Raw genomic sequence first — 27,630 nt, 5'->3', positions numbered from 1 at the left:
TGGTCAGCTTGTACACCAATCTTAATTGACAAAGGTGACAATAAAGTATTATAGGAACTCATACTAAATAAAATTATTTTGTAATCTCTGGAATTTTAAGAGGCTCTGATGCTCTATTTCATCCCCTCCTAGCACCCCATCAGAAACACTTAATGTCTACTACCATTCTAAAAAAGTTTTTTTCTTAGATGTGAATGTAAGAAATGTTATAGCATTGCCTTTAACTACAATGTTCATATTTAACAGGCAATATATTTTGAAAAATACTGCTATTTCCTTAGCACCATCAACTGAAAACTAAAAAATGCCTCATATTTTTTCAAGCCTAGCTATAACATAGCTTTCTGACACCAACCCCCAAAACAAAAGACATTTATCGAAGAATCATTATCTTACTGCCTATTGTTAGCTAATGTTTTGTTACACAACAGATAAACTTTTTCATTAACTCAACGCAAAGAACCCATCTTTTGTTTACTGACTGAAATAAAGATGTCAAACTCAGCAGATTAACAACTCTAATTTTCACAAAATGTATTCAGTTTACCTTTTCTTCTTCATCTTCTCCATTTTTTTTTTTTATTATAAGTATTTCATTTGTTTCTGAAATGCTTTATTTGTTTCTGAAATGCTTCAAGGAAGGCTGAAAGGCCCATGGAATATTTCTGCCCTTGGAATTAAGCGCACAGCCATAAGGGTGACTGATTTGTCACTCAGCACAAAAGAAGAGTAAGAGTAAAAATGGGGAATTAATCCCTGAAATGGATCCTCAGGGTTAGAATGAAACTCTCATTCAGAGGGAGAGTCCCTTCATTTTAGGATTTGTCCTCTCTTCCAGTAAAAATAAACTTTTTATGCTCAGACCCTAAACCTTACAGAAGGTTTGTGTCCCAGAGGTAGAATTCCCACAATTCAAGAGAATGGAAATGGAAATGATTACTGAAAGCAGATTACTCATTACACTTGCCTGGCAACAGTAGGAATATTAATTTTAAAAAATTGGTTACAAAAAAATTAACGTGCAAATAGCAAGCCACAATTAGCTTTCAAATCAGAAACAACTACATAGCATAAGACAAGGTTGCTGTTGTTACTGTGACAGTAAAAAGCTGTTATTTTTATTCCTTCACCCAAATTATTCATGCTACAAAAGCAAATCAAGGGCTGCAGGTTAATGTTACAGATCTCGCATGGGTTAATTTCAGAGCAGCCTGTATCAGGTACCTAAGACTATTTGAGCTCTTTGGTTCTACCTCCTGTTATTTGAAGGATTTCTCATTACATAATGTCCATTAATGCTTCTTTCTCAAATGCGTGCTGAAGTAGAGCTACACCAGCTATCCCCCTGTAAAGATTATCCTCCAGCCTAGCAGCTTTACCATTTGAGGCCTTTTAGACCTCATCACTGACATGTGAATAATTCTTCTCTTCATGAACAGAAGCTCTAAATTCCTTCAAGGTAGCTGGAGGGCACTGATGAAACTCTCTGGTTTGCAATTCTTTCTGTTGATCTTGTTTCAAAAGCTTGAAATGAAAGTCACTTTCAAGTAACTCTCCAAAGAGTGCAAAGGAAAAAAAAAAAAAAAAAAAAGTTTCTTTCTCCTTCTTTAAATATGCACTGACTGGTAGACAGCAACAGACCTTGAGTGCTTTTCTCTAGACTATGTAGGACGTTATTTAAAAGAATCCTTTAAAGATACACTCCTCAGAAATCCTTTTATATATACAGCTTGAGTAGTTAGGGGTATACATTCTACATGATCGCAGAAAAGAATTGGAAGTTACCCATGTGCCAGATTCCTCAACCTCCCTGCAAAGAGAATGTGTTAGGTATCATCATCCAGAAACTTCAAATGATTCAATGGCCCTACAGATGTTCTGGACAGTGAACCCCAACCTTGTCTCCCATATAAAAACTAAGTTTACCACTTTTGCTGTATGGACATGAGACAACTGCTACTACAGCAATGCAACACATGCTCTGTGCCTGTAGCTACACTAAGAAGATGCAATCCACCTTCTACGGACAGCCAAGACTACAAGTCAGCTCGCCCTTCCTGTGCCCTGGCAGCATATTACAGCTTCAGGCTTCCATCAGCCCAGGTGTTATCAGTATCTGCCATCACTGCCCTCACCCTGCAGTGCCCAGGTGGCTGCTATAGCCCTGGCAGAGCTTCACAGAGTATGTATGGCAATCTCCAGTGTTCCCTTCAGAGTTAACAACCCTTTGGTGTCAGCTACAGAGAGTGGGTTTACAAAAATGACATTTATTCTTGGAGACATATATATATATATATATATAGCTCTTGGGTGAGTTTAAGGTTTGTCTTTTCCAAAGCTTTGAAATAAGGCTGATGTTATGCAGCTTTTCTCAGGTCATGCCCATGGTGCTACACAGGACATATTTCTTTGTGACACGTACCTGAACAGTTAGTTCAAATGCTTTTATTGTGGCTGCAGAGAGAAATGTGATACTCCTGCTCTTGCAAAACTCCCAGCATCTACAATTAGAACTTCAGAAAGGAGGGATTCTGACTTCACATTTAGAATGCCTCTAATGCTGGCAGTAAGAATAGACTCTGGGTAGTAGAATGAATTGTGAATTTAAGGCAAACCTTTTGAGCTGTTTTTCCCTGTCCTGAAGCTGTGCAGCTTCTTGCTTCTGTGACTCCAACTCAGCACTGAGTAGTTCCATTGTGTCCTTCAAAAGTAAATTCTCTTTCTTGAGCTCGGAAATTTCACTCTGACATTTTTCCAGTTCATCATGAAGAGATCTGATCTGGCTCTGGCTACTTCCTTCCTAAGAAAAAGGCCAAATTCAGTTATTCATAGTCTTTTATTATTAACCTTAATGTCACAGAATCATAGAGTGGTTTGGGTTGGAAGGGACCTTAGAGACCATCTAGTTCCAACTCCCCTACCATAGGCAGGGATGCCACCCACCAGACAAGGTTGCCCAGGGCCTCGTATAACCTGGCCTTGAACACCGCCAGGTATGGGGCATCCACAGCTTCTCTGGGCAACCTGTGCCAGCACCTGTGGTGACCTGCTGAGTGAAGAATTTCCTCCTAAGAGTTAATCTAAATCTCCTCTCTTTTAGTTTAAAACCATTCCCCCCTTGTCCTATCACTATCTGCCTGAGCAAAATGTTGCTCTCCATCTTTTTTGTAAGCCCCCTTTAAGTATTGAAAACCTGCAAAGATATCTCTGGGGCTTCTCCTCTTCAGGCTTAACATCCCCAGTTCTCTCAGCCTTTCTTCATAGGAGATCTGATCATCTTCATGGCCCTCTGGACCTGCTCCAACAGATCCACATCCTTCTTGTGCTGGGGGTCCCTGAGCTAGATGCAGTACTCCAAGTGGGACCTCGGAGATCTCCCTGTACTTGCATGCATTGCTTTTGCATGAACAGATTTTTCAATTCTATGTGAAGTTCTATGAGCAAGACAAAATCTGTGATCATAATTTCTTAAACATACCATATAGTCTCCATATTTTTTGGAACATTCATTCATTACTTGTGCTTTAGATTATGATCTTTAAATGTCAAAAAATCCTTCACTTTTTCCCCCGTTTCTAAGCTGACAAACAATGCTAATATTTTTAAGTGTGACATAAGGGAAGGAAACCTGTTGCATTCCTGTGAGAGAATTTTACTATGTCTGGAGAGAGAAATGTGATACCACTGCTTTCAGAAAACACAGCAAGATAATGAAGTAGGAATTGGATTCTTGCCTGTTGCTTCTTCAGTGTCCTCACACTCTTCAGCTCCATTTGGAGCTCTTCTATTTGTTTTTTGAGATTAGTGCATGATGTCTGCTGCTCGGAAAGTTCCATCCTTAGCGATCCTAGTAACAACCAGACTGACAATCATTAGGGCAGTCAGAGGCCAGATGGATCGGAGGTAGATATAGACAATGTAGATGAAAACATTAACACATTACATTTGCTTTGTCTCACAGCTCCTTTGCCATTAAATATTATAAACAGGAGTAGAAAAAGGAACATGCATTCTCTCTGGTAAAAGCTAAACCTATTATAGACAACTTCATTGAGCAATAGTAAGAAGATACAGAGCTACAACAGCAGTAACACAACATCATAATCAGAGAGGTAAAGTCTGTGTCAGCTGTTTTGCAAACTGAATCACAATAATTGTTTCTTCTAACCTTGGATTTTAATAGCGCAGCCCTGAGCTTCCCTGTTAAATCTTCTGATGTTTTATAAAAGGCCGTAACACACACTGAGATTTCAGTTTGTGCTAACACACAATGCAACACTTAAATGAGGGGAATCTGTCATACACTGTTTCTGTTGTGTAGATTGGGTACAAGTTTCAAAATGGATCAAGTACAGGAGAGAAGTTTGTCTCTCACATTCCTACATTTTTTCTTAAAGAAGCAGAACAGGATTTCTCTATTGAACATACTAACTTTAGAGAGCAACAAATCTTTCAAGTAAATTTGAATACTGAATAAAAAGCAAGAACAGAACCCAGCTTATATTTAAACTACTTTTGAATTATTCTTTCTTTCTTTCTTTCTTTCTTTCTTTTCCTTCCTTCCTTTCTTCCTTCCTTCCTTCCTTCCTTCCTTCCTTCCTTCCTTCCTTCCTTCCTTCCTTCCTTCCTTCCTTCCTTCCTTCCTTCCTTCCTTCCTTCCTTCTAAAAGCCTCTTATAAATGAGATTTAATAATCAGAGTTCAAGCCTGGAGATATTACAGGTTCACATATTGCAGTGCTCTGGTCAGATCTGAACTATTTAGTGAACTTTCTAAACTGACCAAACAATATGTATGGAGCCACAGACTTCCACTGCAGACAAAACAGTCTTGAACCACATATAATAATTCCTCACATAGAAAAAAAAAGGAAACCTATGTACTAACTACAATATTACATTTTAATACACTACCAGATGTATAGTTGTATGTTGCATACCAGCTGCTGACAGCTAAGAGCAAGGTGAACAAACAGTGCTAAGTGTGTGTTGCTCAAATTGTAGGGTATGGTAAAGGAGATTCAGAAAGACCTGAGTTCCTAGAAGATGACAAAGAGGATAAATGGGATGAAGGTCAGGGCTTCTCAGCATATCATCAAGCAGTAGGAGCTGTGTATGATGTGAGACGTTATACCTAGCAATAGAGTTTGCTGCTTCTGTATCTGCTCGAGTTCATCATGTAATTCTTTCTTTGCTTTCTCTTCCAAGGTTTGCATTTCCAGCCTATGCGACTGATGTTGGATTTTGAAAGTCTCATTAAACTCCTTTTTCAAACGCTCTTCTGCCTCCTGTAAGCAAAATACAAAAAAGTAGTTGGAACCTGTTTATCACCTTGTTGTTTTACTTGTAATGCCTGCATGAATCTGGTCTTTCACTGCAGAACTTTTACTATTTTCATCATCACTTTACATGGCACTTCACCAACACAAGAATAAAAATGACATGAAGTTAAAAACTAAAACTTAACAGGGACAAGAGAAATTACCAAGGTATCTCCCATTAGATTTGCTGTACATCATGAAATAATAACAATGATACAGACATTTGACATTAGAAAGATGTTTTCTTATTCAACATACAAAGCCCCAGATTTGACCCATATCTCTATATTTATCACACTGTATCAAAAAAAGGCTTCTATCTTTCCTTTAATTTTGCTTGGACAGAACTTCCACTGTCATGAGAAGTGCTCCTGATATACTGCTGAAATGCTATAAATGATGGAGCAGTTGCTATGTAGTGGCTTTGAAAACAACCCTTACTGCCAGTTTCATTTTTACCAGCCTTCAGATTGGTTTGTTAAAGCTGGGATTTTATTCTGAATATATAAACAAGATATTAAATTCTTTTTAGTTTTTATTATTATTATTATTTTATTTTACCACTTATGTTTTAAAAGAATGTTTTCCCTAATATTTGTAATATCAACAAGGACATCTGAACTCCATGCCACAATTACATATTTTTAAGCTCTTTTTTTTTTTTTTCCTCGAACAGCTACTTTGTTGAGTACTTCAATATATTGCATTAACATTTAGTCACTGAAATAAATCCACTTGAACCTTTAAAAGCTTTGGTTATCTACTTACAGAATTGATTTCTTTAAGGTATCTAAGCCAATACACATCATTATACATGCATATTATACTTCTCTTAAAGTATTTATGTATAAATGAATAATGGATGAAAAAGAATGAAATAGTCCTTTTAATAGCATGCTTAGGAATTCCCTTGTATTTTTGAAACCAGAGCAGAGCTTGAAGAGCTTGTATTCATCTCAGCCTAACTGTATAGAGTAGGATACTTTATTTTATGTAACACTTTATTCCACTGTGTTCTCAGTTCAAATGCTAAAATTAACAAAAAAAAAATTAAAGATGTTGAGGTTTCAAAAACAGCAGAATAATGCATTATGTGCAACAATGGCAACACATTATTAAGATGAAAGGTAATAACTAAGCTGATAATCAGTTTCTCCCTAGTTTAACCAAACCATTTATTTTTTATCTAGTATCTCATAAACTGACCTTGAGTTCCTGTTTTTTGCTTTTCTCCAACATTTTTAAGACTTTTTGGTGTGATGCTTCCAGTTGCAGTTTAACATTCTGGTTTTCTTTAATGGTGCTCTGAAGATCCTGCAAAAGCTTCTCTTTTTCTTTGTTGGACTGTAGATTATGCTTCTTCAGCGACTCCTTGAAATTATTTGCTTGTTGCTCTAATATTTGCTTCAGTTGAGCCACCTGCCAGAAAAGTAAGTTAGCAGGATAGGATTAATGGCTACACTCACAATGGAGAGGAACTATGTAAATCTGAGTATATTTTATGAACTTGTGTTGCTCTATGAAAAATAGCAAGATGCTTGCTTCATGAAATGAGCCCTTTGTTTCAGTGAAGAATGGAGTTACGTGATTTTTTCTGGGTACCAATATTGTAACTCAGAATGGTTTTAGCCAACTGAAAAATATTAATAGGTAAAGCTGATTTTTTTTTTTTTCATGGTGCCACTCTTAAGTAGGAAGCTTTGAATTCTTGATCTGAAACATTTCATTTAGAAATTTTACTTGATTCCTGGTTTTGAAATGACAAAAACACCTCAAATGAAACATCCATTATTAAAACTTATCATTTAAGGATTCTCTTTATTTTTTCTCTGCCCTCTCATTGATTTTTGATTTGATTAATGAACAAAAAGCAAATGATTAGTGCAGCTTTAATGAGTAATTCAAAAGACCAACTAGAATAGCTCCTTCTGAAGAACATCTGGAAGCATCAGAGGTGAGAGAAATAGAACAGTTTTTACAGTTCTTTGGGGAAGCAGGTACCCCCACTCCCTTTTATTTATTTATTTATTTATTTATTTATTTATTTATTTATTTATTTATTTATTTATTTATTTATTTTTGTGGGGAGGCAGGAATATGCCTCTTTTCTGTTTGATACATTTTCTAAACTTTCAGAAAAAAAAAAAAAAAGCCATTCTTCTTAAATTTGCCATTGCAAACACCATAGCTTTGAAGTTTTGCAAAACTTCTTGCCTTTTCTTTTTGGAAGCATGTAAAAGCATGTATCTGTTTTCATCTTTTACATACTTGTACATTCCAGCCTTATAGAAACAGAATTCAAACTGTGAAAGAGGTAAGGCTGCTTCCTTAGAATTTCATAAGATTTAAATGATAAATCATATGATGTTCATATAATTTAAATTATTCAAATGATGTTACACACATCTGCAAGTTTGATATCATAAAGACTATATAGCCTGTGACTCCTTTGTATTTTTGCCTTATACGCTAAAATGTTTTTTTTCTCTTCTCTAGTGTTGCCTTCATTTTTTTCCTCACAAATATTGCAAACAGTTTGTTAGTTGAGGCAGCACTTTAACTAGCTAAATAGCTGTTCGCAACTTTGACTGCACACTCATGGTCCTTTCTGATGCAGCACCACAGAAGCTGGATGAAGATTTACTAAGCGGGCTGAGGCATCTACATCCTTCGATTTCATTCTTGTAGCACGTTCCAGTATATTTTGTGTTACATAAGAGAAAAGGAGGCATGCTGTGCAAACCTGACTTCTCATTAACTTCTTGGCCACAGGCAGCATTGCACTGTCCAAAGAGAGGTACTAATGATCTATGCCGTATATCCCCAAATCCTAGGAATATTTTCTCATGATAGCTAAATGTATTCCCTCTACTTCATGGCTTAGCTCTTTCTCACAGCAGTTGAGCACATTGACTTCTCTCCTCCAGAGGACGTTATCTTCTTTCCCTCTCTCCTGAGGCCCTTCTCCATTCCCAGATGGATTGCAGCCCTCATTCAAGTACACTTGTAAGGCTGCAATATTCTCATAGGTTCCCAGCACAAAACAATCCTCTGAATCCTCAAAATGCTGCAAAATGCTTGGTATCAATTCCTTGGATTTCAGTGCCTTTTGGAGAAAGGGCATCCTGTACCCCCACTTTATGACCACAACCTTTAATCTGCCCCAGTAATTGTCTCTGGTGAGGCTGCACCTCAAATACTGCGTTCAGTTTTGGGTCCCTCACTACAAGGACACTGAGGTGCTGGTGCATGCCCAAGAAGGGTGGCACTGCTGCTGAAGGTCTAGAGAACAAGATTTATGAGTAGGAGCTGAGGGAGCACAGGTTTAGCCTAGAGAAAAGGAGGCTCAGGGGAGACCTTATTGCTCCCTGCAACTGCCTCAAAGGATGTTGTAGGGCAGATGGTGTCTGCCTCATCTCCAAGCAACAAGCGATAGGACAAGAGGAAATGGCCTTAAGTTGTGCCAGGAGAGGGTTAGGTTGGATATTAGGAAAAATTTCTTCACTGAAAGGGTTGTGAAGCGTTGGAACAGGCTGCCCAGGGACATGGTTGAGTCACCATCCCTGAAGGTCTTCACATGATGTGCTTAGGGACATGCTTTAGTGGTAGACTTGGCAGTGCTTGTTTTATTTTCTCTACAGAGCAACTAAGAGCCTGAAAACATTGTAAAAAAAGATGCTCCATTTGGTCTTTTGGTTGTTTATAATTTTGAGTAAAATATTTGGGTCTGATATTCACAGAGTATCAGGCGAAGAGGATTTATTTCTGTATAAGGAAGATTCATGTGAAACACAAATATTCTTCATGGACTTCATGTGGTGTGGAGATAACTCAAAACCTGACTTGAACACATACATCTATCATCAGAACTACATAACTTCCTTACTGAGTCTGGTTTCTTTACCTCTGTAAATAGCTACAAGATAGAAAGTTACTGTTCCATTTTTGAGTATGCTTATGGCTGCACAACTGCTGTTCCTACATACAAGTCAATATATTGTATTCCTTCCATTTAGATAAAATTTGTCCTTCAGTTCAAATCCACAGATCACTTTTTTCTCCAGCTAATTGGTGGTGGCCATTATTGATCATCACTGATCTTGTACTTCAGTTTCTCTCCATACTCTCTCCATCAGTTTGCTCACAGAAGACCAGTATTATAATTAATGTGGATTTCCTTTACCAGATGGGGTAGTGTGCTATATTTGAACTTCAAAGTTCCTTAGTTTTATTACTGATGTTTCACATGTTCTGAGATCTACAACACTATCTGTAATTTACACATGACAGAAGTCTGCAAGCAGAGATGAACCTCGTTAAAAAACTCTAATGGAGCTGCAAACTTGGTGGTAAAACCAAGCGATCAATGAAACTTCCAGATGAATCTATCCAAAGAAAACATTTTTGAATGTACACATCAGAATAAAAACGTAAAATGTGGTTCCTTCAGACCAAATTCACTGTTTTAAGACATTAAAAATAAATTACCTCCTCACTTGCAAGGAGAGAAATGACTTTATTCACAGCACGCAAGGGAAGAAGAGATGGCAGAGATGGTTCTGCTGTGTGTGTTTAAGAGAGAAAGCAGGCACTGAGGCACAGAAAAAACAAGAGCAAGAGAGTACATGCGTGTGCATTTGAAGGTAACTGGGACACTTACCCAAGCAATGAAGGCCTGGGTTGACCAATGACAGGTTAATACGTAAGTGAAGAAGTAGCATCAGGAGACAGTAGTATCTTATAACCCAGTGACAAGGGAATTCTTGTCACTGGTGAGAAAAATTCTTGAGAAATTCTGCCAGCAGAGAAAGCTGGCAGAAGGAAAAAGAAGCTTGGGTCTCTTATACTTCATGGGAACGCTAGATTGGTAGGTAAGAAAGCAAACAGTCCTTCACCCAGTGTTATGTGAATCAAGACTTTTATCTTGTTCTTTTTTATGTGCCAGAAAATTAAAGGTTAACTTTTACCATCTCTCAAACAGTTTCAAATCAACTTTGAAAACGTCACTGAAGCAATGCAACCAAATTGATTTGAATTAGCCAATTTGAAAAAGCATCTAGCTCCAGATGCCCCAAACTGTGAATTTAATCCAGCTAATCTTCCAGTCATTTCTTGACTTTTTCCTTTTTTGTCATCCAATTAAAAACAACTAGCTGTCTGAACAAACAAGTGAAGAATATACTGGGCAAGTATATGACTGTGCCTGCCATCACAGTTGGCTTGCCTTTTGACTTCTGCTTTGATTATTTTAATTCACTGTGCTTCCAAGCACTATGAATATTTGAAGCCTAGCTAATATCTGCTCTCCCTTTCTTTTATTTGTTGTATGTAAGTGTGAAATCTCAAAGGCAGGATCTAAAGTTGGAATCACAGAGAATATTTTGACTTCCTGTATCTTTTAAGTAGAAAGATCTGAGTTTCTCAATGCATTGCTAGGGGATGAATTTGTATAAAAGACTTAAAACTGCCTTTTGATGTATTATAGAAGAGTCACTGCATTTGAGAGTTTGTTCAGACAGTGAAAATAAGGTGCCTGAATACTACAGGGTTTTACTCATACTATGATGCTATTACATCAAAACACTAACACAGCATAAAAGTAACAAGAAAATAATGAAATGCTATTTCATTGTAGTCTTTAGGCTTATTTCACAGTTACTTCAGTTATAGTTAAATAGTTCATAGTTAAATGCCTTCCTAAACTTATGGCAATTCCTGACTGGAGGGACAGGTGCAAACACAATAGTCACACCTCTACTGCTGATATCATTATTTGGTGGTGCATCCAAGACCGTGATCAAGGTTCTGGGCATTGCTGTGTTAACACTGTTCACAGATATATCACAAAGGGATTCCTGCCCTTCCATTTTATATACCTTGTAATTCCAGAATAGTCTCACACATGCTGAAGAGATCCTGGAGTGCCTAAGCAAGAGACTGAAGGACTCTAATGAATTAGCAGTCAACCTACACTGGTGTCTTTCTTTCCAAGGCACCAAACAGGTGCAAATCTAGCTTATTTATTCAGAAATATCTCAATAATAAATAAATACTGTCATTTTGAAGTGCATCCCCAGAGAGAACAAATTATCATGATTCTGTCTACTCTGCACAGTGTTCTAGCTATGTCAGCCCAACCAAAAATATGCCTTATGCAGCAAAGAAAGCTATTTTTAGATGTGAAATCGTATCCAGGTTAGAACTGGATTAGTAACAGCACATTGCCTAACCTTCGAGGCGGAAGCTCTGGGCTGAGCCATTGCAAAGTTCCCAGCTGGGAATCATGCCCTCAGTGAAACATAATGTTGCATAGTAAATGGTGTTTTCTTGGCTGTGAATAGTCAAATATTTATACAAGTAAAGTATTATAAATTGAAATTACAACACTTCCCTGGCAAAACTGCCAAGCAACTGGTTCAGAAAATAACCCAGGGCATACCAAGAACAATGCAAACTTTCTCTTCAGAAGAACCATTTCCATCTTCGCCATTTTGCAAGCACTGTAAGATATACTGAAATGTTTCTTAGTGTTCTGTTGATACTTACCATGGTGTTGTGAATATAAAATATGACATGATATATGCTATTTTATGGTATTTATTTTATTTCTGTGTTTAGTGACAATAGTTTTCCAGCGAACCTTGAATTTACCATGAATTCATGATATCAGAAGAAACACGGGTATCATTCCTATTTTTCTGGCCTGAATGTGTGACTTCAAGAGTAATTTGATGGCGCATTGCTTTAATTCTTGCATCTGCAAAATCTGAACAATAATTGCCTCACAACATAAGCCTTTGAGATCTTCCAGTGGAATATACCAGCTGCATATAAATATGCAATATTATCAGGTTGGACAGTATCCATCTCTTCCCATCATACCTCAAAATGAGTATAACTTTCAGGCACAACACAGCAACACCAGCAGTTTTCAGCTTTGAATAGCCTAAGATGTTTTTATGGAAATATGTACATTAAGGGGAATTAGAAAAAGAATACAGACGACCGATTTCTAAGAACCCACATGTTGCATTAGGTGCAAGGAAGACACTCAAGTGGATAATCCAACACAAGTTGGATTGACCTGAAATGCTCAGTGAAGAAAACTGTAGAAAACAGCATTATACACAAATGTGTAATAAAACCTAAAACCAGGATTTAGCTAGAAATTTTAGAGCATTAAAAACTAGACTTAAATTCTATACTTCTAACACTGAGAAAGGGACAGAATGTCAGAATGCAACTGTTTGATACCAGAAAGTATAAATCTGTTTTACAAGAGAAATAAAAGGTAAAAGACCATACTGCATTCAGAACTAGCACAGCTACTACAGCTTGAATGGGAGAAAAAGCAGGTGTTACACAGTAAATGACCACAACTCATGCCCTGATTGCTGAAATATACCACACCAAGCAGTACTAATAGCAAGGGAAAGTGAAAACAGGAGGAGATGTGACATCTTACTTAGGCCCCCAATGAGCCTATCTGTCCTTTCTCTGTCTTTGAACATTGAAAGAGAGCTTATTATGACCACTCAGAGTCCACAAATTCCAGCTGAGAAAGATCTAGGGTTTCATCTTCTGCAGAACTGTTCCCATGCAAGCACCTACTGAGCTTGCTAGAAGTGAAACTGGTTAGAAACACTGAAGATAAAAAGTGATGGAAATTATAGACAGTCAGTTAGAAGAACTGTGGCTATCTCTAATTCACTGGTACAATAGTGTCAGCTACCTAGTTCCTGTTGCTTTTCCATTACTTCTTGAATTAGACTGAAGAAATTTTGTATTTTGGGGAATATTCTGTAAAAATTTGGCTCCTTAAAACCTCCATTGTCAGGAGAAGAAAAAAAAAAAAGACGACAAGTTCTTATGATGAAACATATGCATCCACTTATAATCTTCCAGAATGGACAACCACAGATCATTTTATTGCTGCAAAAAGCTAACAAATGGAATGATATATTTGGGATATAAAAATAAATGCTGCACTGAGCATCAACAGAACTTTTCACTAGGGTAACGACTTCAGTTCTCTTAAAGCATTTACTTTACAGCTTATCTACAAGATAAAAGCATCAAGATGTTCACAAGCAAAACCTTCACATGAGAACACTGAAGAAAAAGAAATATCCTGACCATAAGGTTTTAAAGCAAGTAATATTTGCCTAAGAGAACTGAACAACGCTCCAGGGGAACACCTGAGGCAGAAAACATGTATGCACAGTTGTGAGGAATTTTAAAGATGCATTCTTTACCTGGTTAAGTAATTGCCTTGCAGCAGCTTTGCTTTGTTTTGACAGAAAATTGTTTATCTAACCTGCAGGCATGGAATTTCAAATCATGACACTTTATTGTATTAATATTTTGCGAGATGAACTAATCTGGAAAATGTGCATCACTCAGCCTTCAACTACCTATACAAACAGCTGTTAGTGGATAATCTAATACTAAACCATCTCAGGTATTTATTTCCAGATTAATCCATGTTAGCAGATTTGCTATTGTGACTTAGATGTAACTGGAGCAAGGAATGCTATATAAGCCGTGTCATCCTCAAAGCTGATTTGGGGCCGCAATGGTTTCCCTATTTCATTCTTGATCTTGAGAACATGGAGACATAGCTAATGACTAATATATAAAATACTGTGCATTCCAAACTGCTTCAGTTACCCCATCGGTCACTTTATCAAGCAGGCAGAACAGAAACATTGATCTGTTCAATGATTTCCATGCAATTCTCTTGCTCAAGAAAGCAAACAATAAAGCCCTTTTACATGTCTATACAAAATAAGAAAAAAAATCAGAAAGTAAGGAATATTCTAAGCCCATATAGCCCTGTATGGGGTTTCATTTAGGGTTTTTGTTTTCAGATGAAAGGAAAATGAAGTGCCCTCTTATTACTGAGTTACGTATATGCCCAGCTTACCTCAAGTGAAGAGTTTTGAAGTTTCACAGTTAGGGCTTCCTTCTCTTTCTCTAGTTGCTTTATTTCATGCTCAGAGTTTCTTTTAAATTCCTCTAGCTGTGCCTGGAGCTCCTAAAGTTAAAAAAAAAAAAAAAAAAAAAAAAGAGAGAGAGAATGAAATAGCTGAGACAAAACAGGCAGCATGAAAATAAATTACTTAAGATTTCCTTAATACTTCTCTGTGACTCTCTAAGAAGAGAGAGTTATAAGCAATAATATTTACTGCCTATAAATAATAAATGCCTACTATGCTTTTTCACTAAAATATGGAATGATCTGACTTATGTGAAGAATTTTAGCCTGGCACCATTCTAAGTATACTGTGTACAAACTCATTCACATAAAACAATACTGTATGTAAAAGGCAGAGTCCTTTTCATAGGGCTTACACTTGATATTGATCATATATGAATACCTTCATGATCAGACAAAATAATTTACTCCCACAGATTCCTTTATGAGAAGCAGGACTGCAAAAATGCATGAACTCCAGCAGTTTCAGAAGACAGATATGAATTCTTCTGAAGCGCACTTAACACAATTCATAGTCCCCAAAATCTAGAAGGTACTGTCAACGTTAAGTGATAGGAACTGCACATTTTTTATGGCTTCACAACTCATCAGCAAGAGTTTTGATTATTCTCAAGTAGATGTTGAACTTGGAAAGGTATAGCAGTGTTAAAACTAGGAAAAATAACAGAAGCACCATCTTAGCAACAACAAGGGTCATTTGACCTGTAGTCTGACTGTCCAACCCTACAAACTGCTGTAATCTTTTTTTTTGCCTATTCAGTGTCTGACAAACACACAAATCTAGTAGGAGACAGAAACTAAATTTCTCCTTAGTTTATGCCCAAATGTGGCAAACTAGTTGGCATGCACTGAGGTAAGCCTTAAATCATGTGCTTAAGACTAAACACGTGTTTTCTTACCTCTGAATGTATTTCAGCTAACATTTAGGTTCCTACTGCACAGGAATATTATAGATTGCAAATGTGCTGCAGCCAAAGGATTCCATGCCACTGGGCAAGAGAGCAGAATTTACCAGAGAGCAATTCTCAGGAAAGTGAAATTCTTTTAAGAATGTCTTACGCCAATTGCTGCTAGTACATACCAACAACAAAACAGTGGCTTGACCACTTAAAACACATTGAGAAAAGGTATTGCTCTGGCAACTTGCCTGAAGTTGCTCTCTTGTCCATGAGAAGACAATCATTCTTTCTGATTAAGGTTAAATAAGGACATACATACACACTTATGTATTTGTTTGTAATCAGTGGTGATGTAATTGATAACACCTTCACTCTGGATCCATTTACTAACACTTTGTAGAATTAGCTTCTCTGCCTAAACAATGCAAAATGTTGATTAAATCACTGTACTTGAGTATTTCACAGCAGAGATCCATGGAAATTGAAGTCAGAAAATGGAATATACCTACAATACATTTTTCTTCAGGAGGGAACTTACATTAATCACTCCAGCTGTCACACACAAAGCACGCAACGTGTTGCTAAGAAGGCAGTTTGTCACATCAAGGATAAATTCACCTTCCTGCCTCTGGAGCTTTTCACAGAAATACGTCAGCTCAACTTTCTTCTTTCATTTTATTTTTTTTTCAGTAAGACCATAGCAAGAAAATCCTTGCATTTTATGATAATTCAAAGTGCCTCCAGTGAGGATAATTCAAATGATGTCACTGTGACCAATAAGATTAAAGACAGATGAATTAGAGCACCTATAAATAGAATACATCTACCTTCTGCATTTTTTTTTAGCATGCATGAAGTTTTAGACTAACTTGATTTTCTTTATATGCTTCATTACAAGATCTTCCAACCCATATAACAGCTATTCCTTCAGACAAATCCTTTCCTTTTGGAACTGATAGTTACAATGAAAGTTCTCAGTGTCTTTTACTCATACCCTCTTTTAGCCACAGCTTCCATAGTCCCATAGTCTTTGCAATACACTAGCTATATAATTTGACAAAAATGAGGTAGAATTTTGTGGTCTCAGCTATCAGTTTTGTGGGGAATATGCTATTTCAGTGGACATACTCCACTGAAAAATACTGGCTTTATTTTAGTAAACAGTGTGGAACTTTAATGATTGAGGGTTGCATGCCTCATCTGCAGCTGTTTATCTTTTTTTTTTTTTTTTTTTTTTTTGTAATTTTGGTTTGGTTTTGGGTGTGTGACTCACTTCAAAGTATGGAGGCTTCCTCAACCTTACTTATTTCAAAAAGTACAAAGGAAAATTTGTTTTTGTTATGTCTCCAATAACAGGTCTAATTTTCCACAGTGGTAGGAAAATGGGAAAAAATAAAAAAATAAAAAAAAAAATTGTGTCTGTACAATTGATTAAGACATTGCATACAGAGGGAACTCTCAGGATCCATACATTTCTGATTGTAGTGAGTCCGTTCCTGATATTACGATATCACTTCTGCTTAGCTTTTCAGAAAAAAAAAAAAAAACAAAACTGTTCTCTACTAAAAAATAATTTAAAACATCTGCATTTCAATTTAACTTAACAAAGAAAGTCTGGCTTGAATCTTATTCTCTTCCAGTTTTTGGTTATAGAAGAAGTTGAATGCTTTAATTTGGTCTAGCTCAATTTTACTTAAGTAGTGTCTTAGCTGTCATTGAGCAACTGATGTACTTGAAGTTATGAACACAAGTCAGTGTTCCACTGGATGAGGGCAGAGCTCTAGGAATCTTACAGGACTGACTTCTATAGAATAATCTAAAGGCCATGAATGTTGAAAGAACAATTACATTGATTTCAGTACTTTTTGGCATGCTTTGGAATGTTTAAGAGCAAAGCACCTGTTTAAGCTCTTGCACACCTTCAGAGCCTCTCATTTGGTTTTGTTTGGCAGAAGTCATTTGCTGCAGTTGCATTTTTGATGCTCTGGTTTGTCTGCTTCATTAAAAGCTTTGCTCTGGGAATTCAATACAGCTTCTGTATCTTCTGTGGTAGCAACATTTACATTTCAAATAGCATAAATAACTGGTGGAACGTGAGTGACTACTAACAAGGGAAATAATTCAGAATGACATTAATGAGCATCTTACCTGCTTTTTGCAAGATTTCCTTCTCCTGAAACGTATTTCTCTCTGACTACACTTAGATTTTCCTTCACGCTTTTCAACACACTTTTTGATCCCAGAATTTCTTGCTGTGGTCCCTAAAGCTACACTTCCAGATTCTAAAATATGCATTGTGCTTCAAAGCTTATTACATATGTTCTTTTTTTGTTATCTAGAATAAATCATCATTTTCTGTCTTGGTGCAGTTCCATGGCATGAATCTTTCACCTAGAGAGAATGTTTAAAATAACCTTTTGCTCTTCCATACCCTTAAAGTGACTCTGTTGCCAGAATATTTGTAATGTGGGGCCATTCCCTCAGATGCAGTAACCATCATTGTAAGGTGAACACTCATCAAGACTTACCATTTAAAAGATGCCTGAAATTATCCTAAATTTGGAACAGGACATACTTCCTTTAATTTTCTGACAACTTGTGTTAAAATATAGTTAATATTTTTTCCAGTTGCTGAAGTATAATAGTTTGTTACACAATTCATAACACAGATGCCTGAAAAAAGAAAAATCATCTCCTACAGACTCTGCTGAGAATTGTCTGTCCATAACTAAAGGTAAAAATTGGAACATAACTATTATTACATTTCTGGAGGTTCTACCCTCAAATTCCAAATGTCTAACACAATAATGCAATACTTACCCAGACTAAATTTCCATTTGCTCCTATATGAAGGGTATTTGAGTAGAACCTCATGGATCAAACCTACTTGTATTTGACACTGTAGGTGAGAACTTAAAGGTAAGTGTGTTTCTTTTACTTCTGTAATATGCCAAAATTATTCCAAAACTAGATTGAATAGATCAGTCTTAATGACTTGTCATCCTTTATATTCTTTCTTCCACAGTAATAATAATAAACATGAGCTAACATGATGCCTTTCATCTAAAAGTCTCAAACCACTTGACATACACTAAGGAGAAAACAGAAAAATCGCTTTGCTTAAACATCAGTCCTTTTATCTTTCATGCATTTTGACAGCTTTTTTTTTGGATAGTATTTACTGATGATCAGAGGTATTACTGATTAAAGAAATGCTTCTGTTTCCGAATCTGCCACTGGAATCCATAGGATTCTGAAAAAAATGTAATGTTTAACTGTGGCAACAGAAATAGCCAATTAAAAAAGCAGAAGTTTCTCCTTTCTATTTAAACTAGAGAGAAATAGAAAATAGCACTGTATTTAACAGTTCACCTTCCAGATTTAACCTAGTACCAAACTCTCTGTAAAGATTCAAGGCAATATGCTAAGCTAGTGTGTAAATCAGTCTCATTCATAGACTTAACGGATCTAAACTGTACAAGACTTGAGCAGATGTCTATCAGAAAAGATTTCAGTTTCATCCAGCTGATACTGAATTTAGAAATTAAATTGCTAGAGACATCACTTTCTTATACCCAGTTCTTGTTGGGTTTTAAACTTTTTATTCCTAAAACACTACCTTTTTGACACAATAAAAGAGAACAGTAAATCATGTGGATAAACTTTCGTGCATCCCTTCTCCAGTTCTCCTGAATATTACTGAAAGAAACCACAAGAAATCAGGATCTTACTTGTTCCTCCTATCAGCTACAAAGAAAGGTTGAGGGAACTGTGCTTGTTTAGCTTGGAGAAGAGAAGGTTCCAGGGAGACCTCATTGTATCTTTCCAGTACTTGAAGGGAGCATATAAACAGGAGGGGGAATGCCTATTTATATGTGTTGGTAGTGATAAGACAAGGGGAATGGTTTTAAACGAAGACAGGGGAGGTTTAGGTTAGATATTAGGAGGAAGTTTTTCACTCAGAGGATGGTGAGGGACTGGAACAGGTTGCCCAGAGACGTTGTGGATGTCCCATCTCTGGAGGCATTCAAGGCCAGGCTGGATGGGGCTCAGGGCAGCCTGCTCTAGTGGCTGGCAATGCTGCCCAGAGCAGGGGGGTTGAAACTAGATGATCTTTAACGTCCTTTTCAACCCAGGCCATTCTATGATCCTATGATTCTGAGTTAGATTGCTGTCACAGTTCTGGGGTCAGGTCTGGGAGGTAAGTTTCTGTGATGGGAAAGGCCAATACTTTTAGAAGGAAGTAGAACTGTTGAGCACAAAGGCTGTCTGGGTGCTTTGGCTTCACTGCAGTTCATCGGTGTCTCTCCCACACTCTGACTTTATGTACCAAATGCAGCCAATCTCTGCAACTTCATGTGGCACAAGGGGCAATGAACCAGAAAGGGGCTGCAGGGCTGTGCTGCTAATATATGAGAGATACATGTACATCAACCTGAGTAGACAAGCAAGGTGAGAAGTAACTGTGAAACTTACTACATGAAACTTCACAGGTGTAAATGACACTTCGTCAAATGTCACTTGGTATGAGGCATTCTTTCAAGAGTCATACAATACAAAGCACTTCATTCCTAACCTGCCAGCTCACTGCATGGTCTCTTAGTTCATATTAATTAAGTTCATATACATGGTTTCTTAGTTCATGGTTCTCTTAGTTCACACGGAGCTGCTGACAGCCACAGTGCAAATGGAGAATGTGCTGTGTAAGTACTCATTGCTAACTGTTGGTGCCTGCTTGCTGCTCTCCACATTTCTGGGCAGGAAAGTTAACATCTCTGTTCAGTCAACAGACAAATTTTACCTCACTTCTCCCTCAGGGAGTATGAAGTCTAGTGTTCAAAGACTCCTCCTGATCAGTTACTAATCATTTCAACTCTTTCTTTAAAACTCTCAGCACCAAAACCCTCAAATTTCTCTTCCAAGCCTCTAACACTGCTTTAGTGTTTACAAGGCTTTTGACTCAAAATGATGTTTAAAAGAACTCTCTTCGCCCAAATTTTAAAAATAGACAATTTTCTACCTGTATTCTCTCTTTCAGCTTCTGGGAATGCTTCTTCCTCTCATTTATCTTCTGGCTTTTCTCCTCTAGGTCTGCCTCCAGCTTCTTTACTTGCTGCAGCAAAAAACCTTCCTTAGCCTCCGAGCTCTTCCTTTGCTCCATTTCTCTTTGCTGACAATTCTTTGTTACTGCTGTGGATTGCTGCATAGACTTTTTCAAAGTCTCTTTTTCTCTCTCGCAGGAGGCTTGCAGCTGGCTTGTTTTCTGAGTACATTCTTTAATTGCTCTCTGGTTCTCACTCTTCAGGTTTTCCATCTCATTTACTACAGCTTGTCCTTTCACATTGTATTTTTCATCTAAAATTTCTTTTCTATCTAAGTTTTGTCTCCTAGATGCTTTGCATTCATTCATCAGTCCTTCAGACTCCTGATTTAAATGTAAAAGTTTGTTTTCAAAGTCTGCATTAGTATCTACTGTGTCTGTGGAAAGGACCATCTGTGCCTGTTGTACTTCTGTCCTCAGTTCCCTCTCTTCCACCTGCTGCTTGCACAATGTTAACTCTGCCAAGGCTTCTTCCTTTAGTCTCTTATGTTGTTCCACTGCAATTTCAAGGGCTCGAATATGTTTTCTCAGCAATTGTTCTTCTTCAGCTTTGCTTTTATACTGGAGAATTGTTTCCCTTGTCTCAGCAAGAATGTGTTGAATTTCTTCTTCATGAGCATCTCTCAGAGCTTGTATACTAGCCTCATGCTCATCATTCTTAGTGTTCAAGGCATATATCACCTGTAGATGAAGGAAAAGAATATAGGAGATTAAAGTATCTGGTAAACAGTAGTGTTATGCATTCAGTTGCTATATTTAGCAAGAGAACAATCACTACAGTTAAATATTTTGTTGTCTTTTTTTTCTTTTTTCTCCACTAGCAACAGAAAGGATAATTATAAACTGCAAATCCTCACAGAGAAAGAAGACAATACTGTGAGAAATATTTTTTTTCCAGATTTTTTGTTGAGATTTACTTTTTTGTTCTTAGCAAGTTGTCACCTCATACATCAGGTTTGACCTCTAATACAGGGACTGAAACAGAAATTCTGTAAGAAGATTAAATTCTGCATTCCTGACTTGAACTAAAACACCACTGAAGATGCACTCCAGAAGCCATATGACTGACATATTAACTTGATTAGCATTTCAAGATAGCTATTACTCAGCTGCAAGCACCTTTAGGTTTGAATCTCAGAAGTTCTCAGGTAATGTCTTTTATCTTACCTCAGTAACAGCAATAAATCTCAAAAATCACGTTTTAACAGATACAGGCAGGTGGCCCTGCTTGAGCAGAGAGGTTGGACAAGATGACCTCTAGAGGTCCCTTCCAACCTCACACATCCTGTGATTCTATGATTATGCCTATTGGTCTCTCAGTTGAGACTTTCCCTAAGGAAGGATTGAAGATTACAGGGCCAGAATTCTAGTCTAATTAAAGAATTAGTTACGACCAATTTTACTTATGTGTTTAAGACTATGCGACAATAAGTGACAAAAGTTTGGAGTCTGTGTTGTATAAACCCTGAAGACTTCTCTACAGTTATTGAATTTGCTTGGCTATGTCTAACCATTCTTTTTGGAGCTCTCTGTATATTCAATAACATATTGAATTTCAGTCATCCATAAATGAAAGCAAACACATAAATACATTTTACGTGAAGTCAACTTCCTCTCTGGCAGTAATGGAATAAATATAGAAGCCTTAAAGAGTCACAAATGCAAAACATGGTCTGAATACATTTCTGGATAAATATGTGACAGAAGAGAGTAACAGCATCATATTCCAGAAGACAAACAGACACAAAGTCATTGTCTACATTTAGATATGCATACTGGTTGGCCTTAGATTAGATGTTAAATCTCCTCTGCTATTTTTGATCATTTTTCCTTTGAAACATAAATAGTTGCAGGATACGAAGCAGATTACTCCTCCCCATAAGTGGTAACTAAAATAATTCTCTGAACCTTTTTTTAACTCTTCCAGAGATAGACACAAAAACTACAAGGAAAATGTTAATTTTGCCCATGGCTTTGGAATGATCTGTAATAAGTTTGGGCAACTCTTCAATTAATTAGGTCAGATATTAGCAATCATATTTTTATTTTGTTTAATCAGCAAAACAGAGATGAGCATTAGAACATCTGACCTTTGTGACTCAGACTTCTCCCTCAGTGATGAATTTATCTCGTAAATCAGCACTGCCTGTCTCATATTATGTTGTGTTCAGTCTGACAGTGGAAATTGGGTTCCTCTGAGGTCTGACTTCATCCTCACGCTTCCTCAAATTCCACTGACTGTTCAAACAAATTGGAGACCTTCTACATTAATGGTTATCACCAACATCTTAGGTGAGTTATCTAAAAGACTGGGAGACACTGAACTCCCTGCTCTGTCAATCATTCCTACACATCTGTTCAATAGTGGCTAGAACCACAATGAAGAATTCTGACTTGAAAATGAATGCCTTTAAATTTAATCTTCAAGCTTGACTGCTGAAACTGATTCCTCAGTATCTTAACCTTCTTAAAAGATTTAATTTTCAGAGAGTTGCTGCTCTGTACTTTCTGAAATTTAAGCCCCTCACACATGCCTTTCACTCCCTACTGAATATAGCTACTCTATTCCTATCCCACATGCCTCATTGAAGAGACTCGAGTTAAGTGAGATGAATCTGGGCAGTTTATGTGCATTCTGCAGGAAGGAAAAATACTGAAAAATGACTTCAGCACCTGTACCTTGTAGAGAGTACATGATGCTGACTAATGTAGTATAAACCTCTCGACAGTTGTGTTGATCAAAAGCTCATCAAAAACAATTCTAAAAATGATTGGTTAGACAACGCAGACAGAATTGCCTTCAAATGCAAAAAACATCACTCCTTGAGTAACTAGCTTAATACCAATGGCTACCAGCTCATTACAGTTCTACAAAGCTGTATCTGCATTGGGAGACATTGTACTGATGTTACAGCAACCAAATTATATGGCAGCTTGGTAAAAACACTATTACACAGTATATGCCACCAGAGCATTATGACTTTTTAGATTTCCGGGTATGACTTCAGTCCTTTGGAGGAAGCTAAAGAAACTTATTGTCTCTGAAGTGAAAGCACAGCTCCACATGAAATACCTTTGTTTTCAAAAGTTGTTTTCATGTCAGTATACCCACTTCATGTTGGCTTACAAACCAAAACAGATATTGGGCATGCAAATATTATGTGCACCTGCTTGGATGCAGGATTTTGGAAAAGCAAGCTTTTTGTAATTTCCTTTTGTTTTCCATCTATATTCTCTTTTTATTTTTTTTCCCAATCTTCCTTAGGTGTTTATGATTCCCCTCAAATTAGTATCATCTGTGATTTTTAGTATGTTGCTTATTTTTACTACCAGATCATTAATTCACATGTGAAATACAGTGAATATCTGTCAGAAACATTTTTTACCTAACTTTGACATCATTTAACAAAACTTAAATAACAAAAGCACCTCAATTTTACATTTTGTGTGCAACTATAAAGCAGAATAAGAAAATTAGTCAGCACAGTCAGCATGACATTTACATGAAATTTATTTCTATTTCTTTGTTCTCTATGTAGCGAATCAAATTCAGCTTCAGTGTATTTATCAGGTTAAGCTGTATTCCAATACTGTCACAGAATCATTATTTTTAAGTAAAGTAAAATTAGGTAAAAGGAATGCTTTCTGCTCACCTTTTGCAATCTCTTTCTTGGCAAACATAACTCATTAAGTCTTGAATACCCCCATAACTTTTTGGATTTAACGCCCTTGGATGAGTTCAATCACCCTTATGCAGCTGTTTCAGACAGTTTACATGCAAGAAATAGAAGATGTCTTCTTCCAAAAAAAAGCTATGTTTATATCTACACACTGTCTGTGTAGTGTAACTTGAGTGTAGTGTAAGCGATTTTTTAGTACAGAAGTAAAGTTCAGTAAAGTTCACAATTCTATGTTAACAGAAGGAACCAAAAGGCCTTATCTCCATGTATTTCACTGACAATGTAGTTATCTGTTTTTTGTTACAGATCTAAAGTGAGTGGTGATAGAATACATTTGCCAAATTAGCACTCAATATAGTGAAAATGTTCAATCAACTCTCAGATGTCTAAAGATCTTTAAGGGGTCTAAAATTGCGGATACATGTTTACTGCTTTTAATTTGCTGTTGTTGTTTTGCATTTTTATGATGCTTAACTGAAACTTTAGCCTTCCAAAAGAGCTTTAAGAATCTTGGTACAGATTATCATAATGCAACATTACCCACTCTTCAAATCAATGAAGTAAATCAAATTCATCAAGTTCTCACTTAATACCTCTTTTTTTTTTTTTTTTTTTTTCCCAAAGTATTCCCTTACTTTAAATACAGCAGAATTTAATTCTACAAGCAGAATTCAAGAAGTGATGTGACAAATTGATTGAAAAAAATCCAGTGAGGGCTATTCAGTACGAAGATACTTCTGTGGTCTCTGGAAAACACAGGGAAATCACTGGAGGCAGGGAGAGTACCTTGCACAAGAGGCATGCCGTACTCCTCCCACTCTCTGGACACCATCAGAGATGAACTACTGCCACAGATGTGCCCCAGATTGTCCTCATGTAAGTCTTTGTCAGCACAGTGCTTTTTAAAAGATTTTTTTTCTTTCCGTTTTTCTCCCTCCACACAAAGCAGTATCATAAAAGACAGAATCAAGACCCAAAGGACAGACATTGCAATACTACAGTATTACTCACATACCCCAATTTCTACCTTAATACTTGACCAAAAATAGCCACTACTCACATTCACATTTCAAGAAGACATTCTTATTAAGCAAATACGCAAGAGCTAGCCTAAATATTAATGCTTATGCTAATTTTTATGTATACTTTGATCTTTAATTTTTAAGCATTAAAGTTCAAAGTGTCATATCTGTGTTGCAAACCATGACTTCCCTGAAGGACCAGGAAGCAGTGGTCATCACTGTGGCCTGTTGGCCTGTATGCCCTGGCTATGCAAGAGGGCAGGAGCTGCACTGTGTCCCAGTACATCCGGAAGATCAGCAGGTAAGAACTGCAAGGAGCACTTCCAAGAGCACCTGCCTTATAGTTTTGAGGCGTTTCATTATTTTTATAAAATACTAAGCTATATCAGCATGTTAATAAGAACGATAATATTAAGCAAAAACATTTAAAAGTACCAGCCCTGTTATCAAATCTAAACAGCCCTGTTATCAAATTCTAGTAGTTCCCTCCTCCTGAAAAATGCCAGATATTCAACTATAACCTCATATTTACATTTAAAGGTAGCTCTCATATAAACCTCCAACTGTCAGTGAAGAGTCACAACCCAATACTGTAACTTCCAAAGACAATTACAATAGTAAACGGCTCTGCTAGTGATCAGTTTTAAGTTAATACTGTGTTTAAGTGCTTAAGGGCCACTTCATACAAAGTTCTGAATGACAACTCCATTAAAAAGGTGCAATATTACTTCAGATGAATTTTACTGAGTTCATGATCTTAAGAAAAAATGCCAAATTGAGAACGGACAGCTTGTAGTTCCCTTACAAAATAAAGGCAGTGCTTCCTCAGTAATAGGGTTATGTGATGTTCTGCTGCCCCTGAGCCCCTTGGAAGACAAGTGCACGTACAGTAAGTACAATGCCAAGTCTGAACCAGCACAACTGAACCTGACCTAATGTGTCCCACTGGGTGGCAAGATAAATTAACTCAGTCTTGGTACTGGAGTAATTCACACATCTCCTGATGGCTCTCGGTCTGCTACTACTAAAAGCACAGGTTAAGTGGTCTTCAGCAGCACACAGAGACAGCCTGGTGGTGCACACCTGGGAAAAACAAGCGAGCTGTTACAGTGAGAGCTAATGTGTTAAAGATCTGACTTCAGACTTGGGAGAAGAGGTAGTTCTACCTCAGTGTAACTGTTGTTTTAGTAAAACAAACACTTTTTTACCTAAGGCAACATGACTTCAGGGAAAACAAGAACACAATGCTTTATAGATAAAAATACTTCATATTCCACATGCAATGCTGAAGTGTTCCAAAGCCTAAATATACAACTTTAGAGTATTTAAGTGGGAAAGCTGAGTAGGCAATAACTTCTGACTTGGGTATAATCTTTTGCATTGTAAAATGCTGACTCCTCTATACTGTTTAAAGAAAATGTTAGAAGAAAGGTATAGTAATAAAGTCACTGAAAAGGGTACTTTTGGACATTATCCATGAAGAAAAGATTGAACATGATAAACTATAACCTTGCAAATTTCCTTTGTGCAATTAGTGGACCACTAGATATTTTATTACCCACTGCCTGTAATGTGTGTATTAACAAAATGCATTTTGTTTATAAATACATTATTTACATGGTGGCCTCAAGATAGTGATATATTTGATAAATTTGATATACACTTTCCATTATGAAATAGCTTTTAATTGTCAATTACTAAGGCTGTCAGATTTTCTGCAAACTTGACATAGTTGGTAACAAATTTGTTTGTTAAGAAGGTAATTCCAATACATAGATGCCATTCATATACCTTGAATTAATTTAAATTACATTTTCTAGCCATCTAAATAAGAAGATTCTGGTTACTTCCTAATAGAACTAGGGGCTTTAATACTGTTTCTGACTAGTTAACACAATTACATGACATTGCACGTGGACTTTATGATCTGGGAGTTCCCTTCCAGCTCTGTAAGGAAATGGTACTGCTGACAGGCTAAGAAATCTTAGTCTGCACTTTTTTGTCAGCTGACAGGCAACAATAATGCTACCTTTGAAATCCTGATAGAAAATTGTAGGTAAAAATAATTTAAACAAATGCATCATGAAATACATCATGGGGATATTGACAGCTGACTTTGCTAGTCTTTTTAGGACAAAATGTAAGCAGCTTTATAAAATGATTCTTTCTTTCTTACTTTGCCTACATGGAAACCAGTTTTTATACTCTTTGCCCAAAGGAAAAATATTGTAGCTCCAAAAGCGTGATCCTAGTTTTTATGCTGCTCCATTTTGCTTCATTTCTGTAGAATGCTGAATACCTCTCTAGAGAACTGACATCAAAAAGCCTCGAGCACACAGTAGAGCTCGTAGCATAACAACTAATTGCACATCAGCTGGGCACAGCAAGCACTGGTTACCGAGTACTGTTAATACATCATAGTAAATAGCGTCACTTAACTTAAACTTAGTTAAGAAAGGCAAGATATTTCAGCTAGGAACATGGGCAGATAAGAGGAATGCTCAGACAGTTACACCTGCTCAGCTGCTGGGTGCTTCCAGAGTAAACCATTGGACCTTGATCATATTTCCATCCTAAACCTATCAGCCACTTTTTATGGCAAATAAAATAG

General features: G+C 36.9%; 1 protein-coding gene across 2 annotated transcripts in view; it reads right to left on the bottom strand.

Annotated features, from left to right (window-relative positions):
• FAM184B (family with sequence similarity 184 member B) overlaps window positions 1-27,630 on the bottom strand; it is a 39,590-nt gene that overhangs the window by 4,769 nt on the left and 7,191 nt on the right. For both annotated transcript variants that reach the window (XM_082758844.1, XM_082758843.1), the window contains exons 3-8: window positions 20,237-20,998; window positions 14,246-14,356; window positions 6,526-6,738; window positions 5,133-5,286; window positions 3,735-3,847; window positions 2,616-2,800 (exon numbers count right to left, since the gene is read on the bottom strand). In XM_082758844.1, the coding sequence (XP_082614970.1) occupies window positions 2,616-2,800; window positions 3,735-3,847; window positions 5,133-5,286; window positions 6,526-6,738; window positions 14,246-14,356; window positions 20,237-20,998 (1,538 nt within the window). The remainder of the gene's footprint in view (window positions 1-2,615; window positions 2,801-3,734; window positions 3,848-5,132; window positions 5,287-6,525; window positions 6,739-14,245; window positions 14,357-20,236; window positions 20,999-27,630) is intronic.

The sequence above is a fragment of the Aythya marila genome (assembly GCF_965140915.1).
Source record: "Aythya marila genome assembly, chromosome: 4".
NCBI lineage: Eukaryota > Metazoa > Chordata > Aves > Anseriformes > Anatidae > Aythya > Aythya marila.
This window is presented reverse-complemented; position numbering and strand designations above follow the sequence as displayed.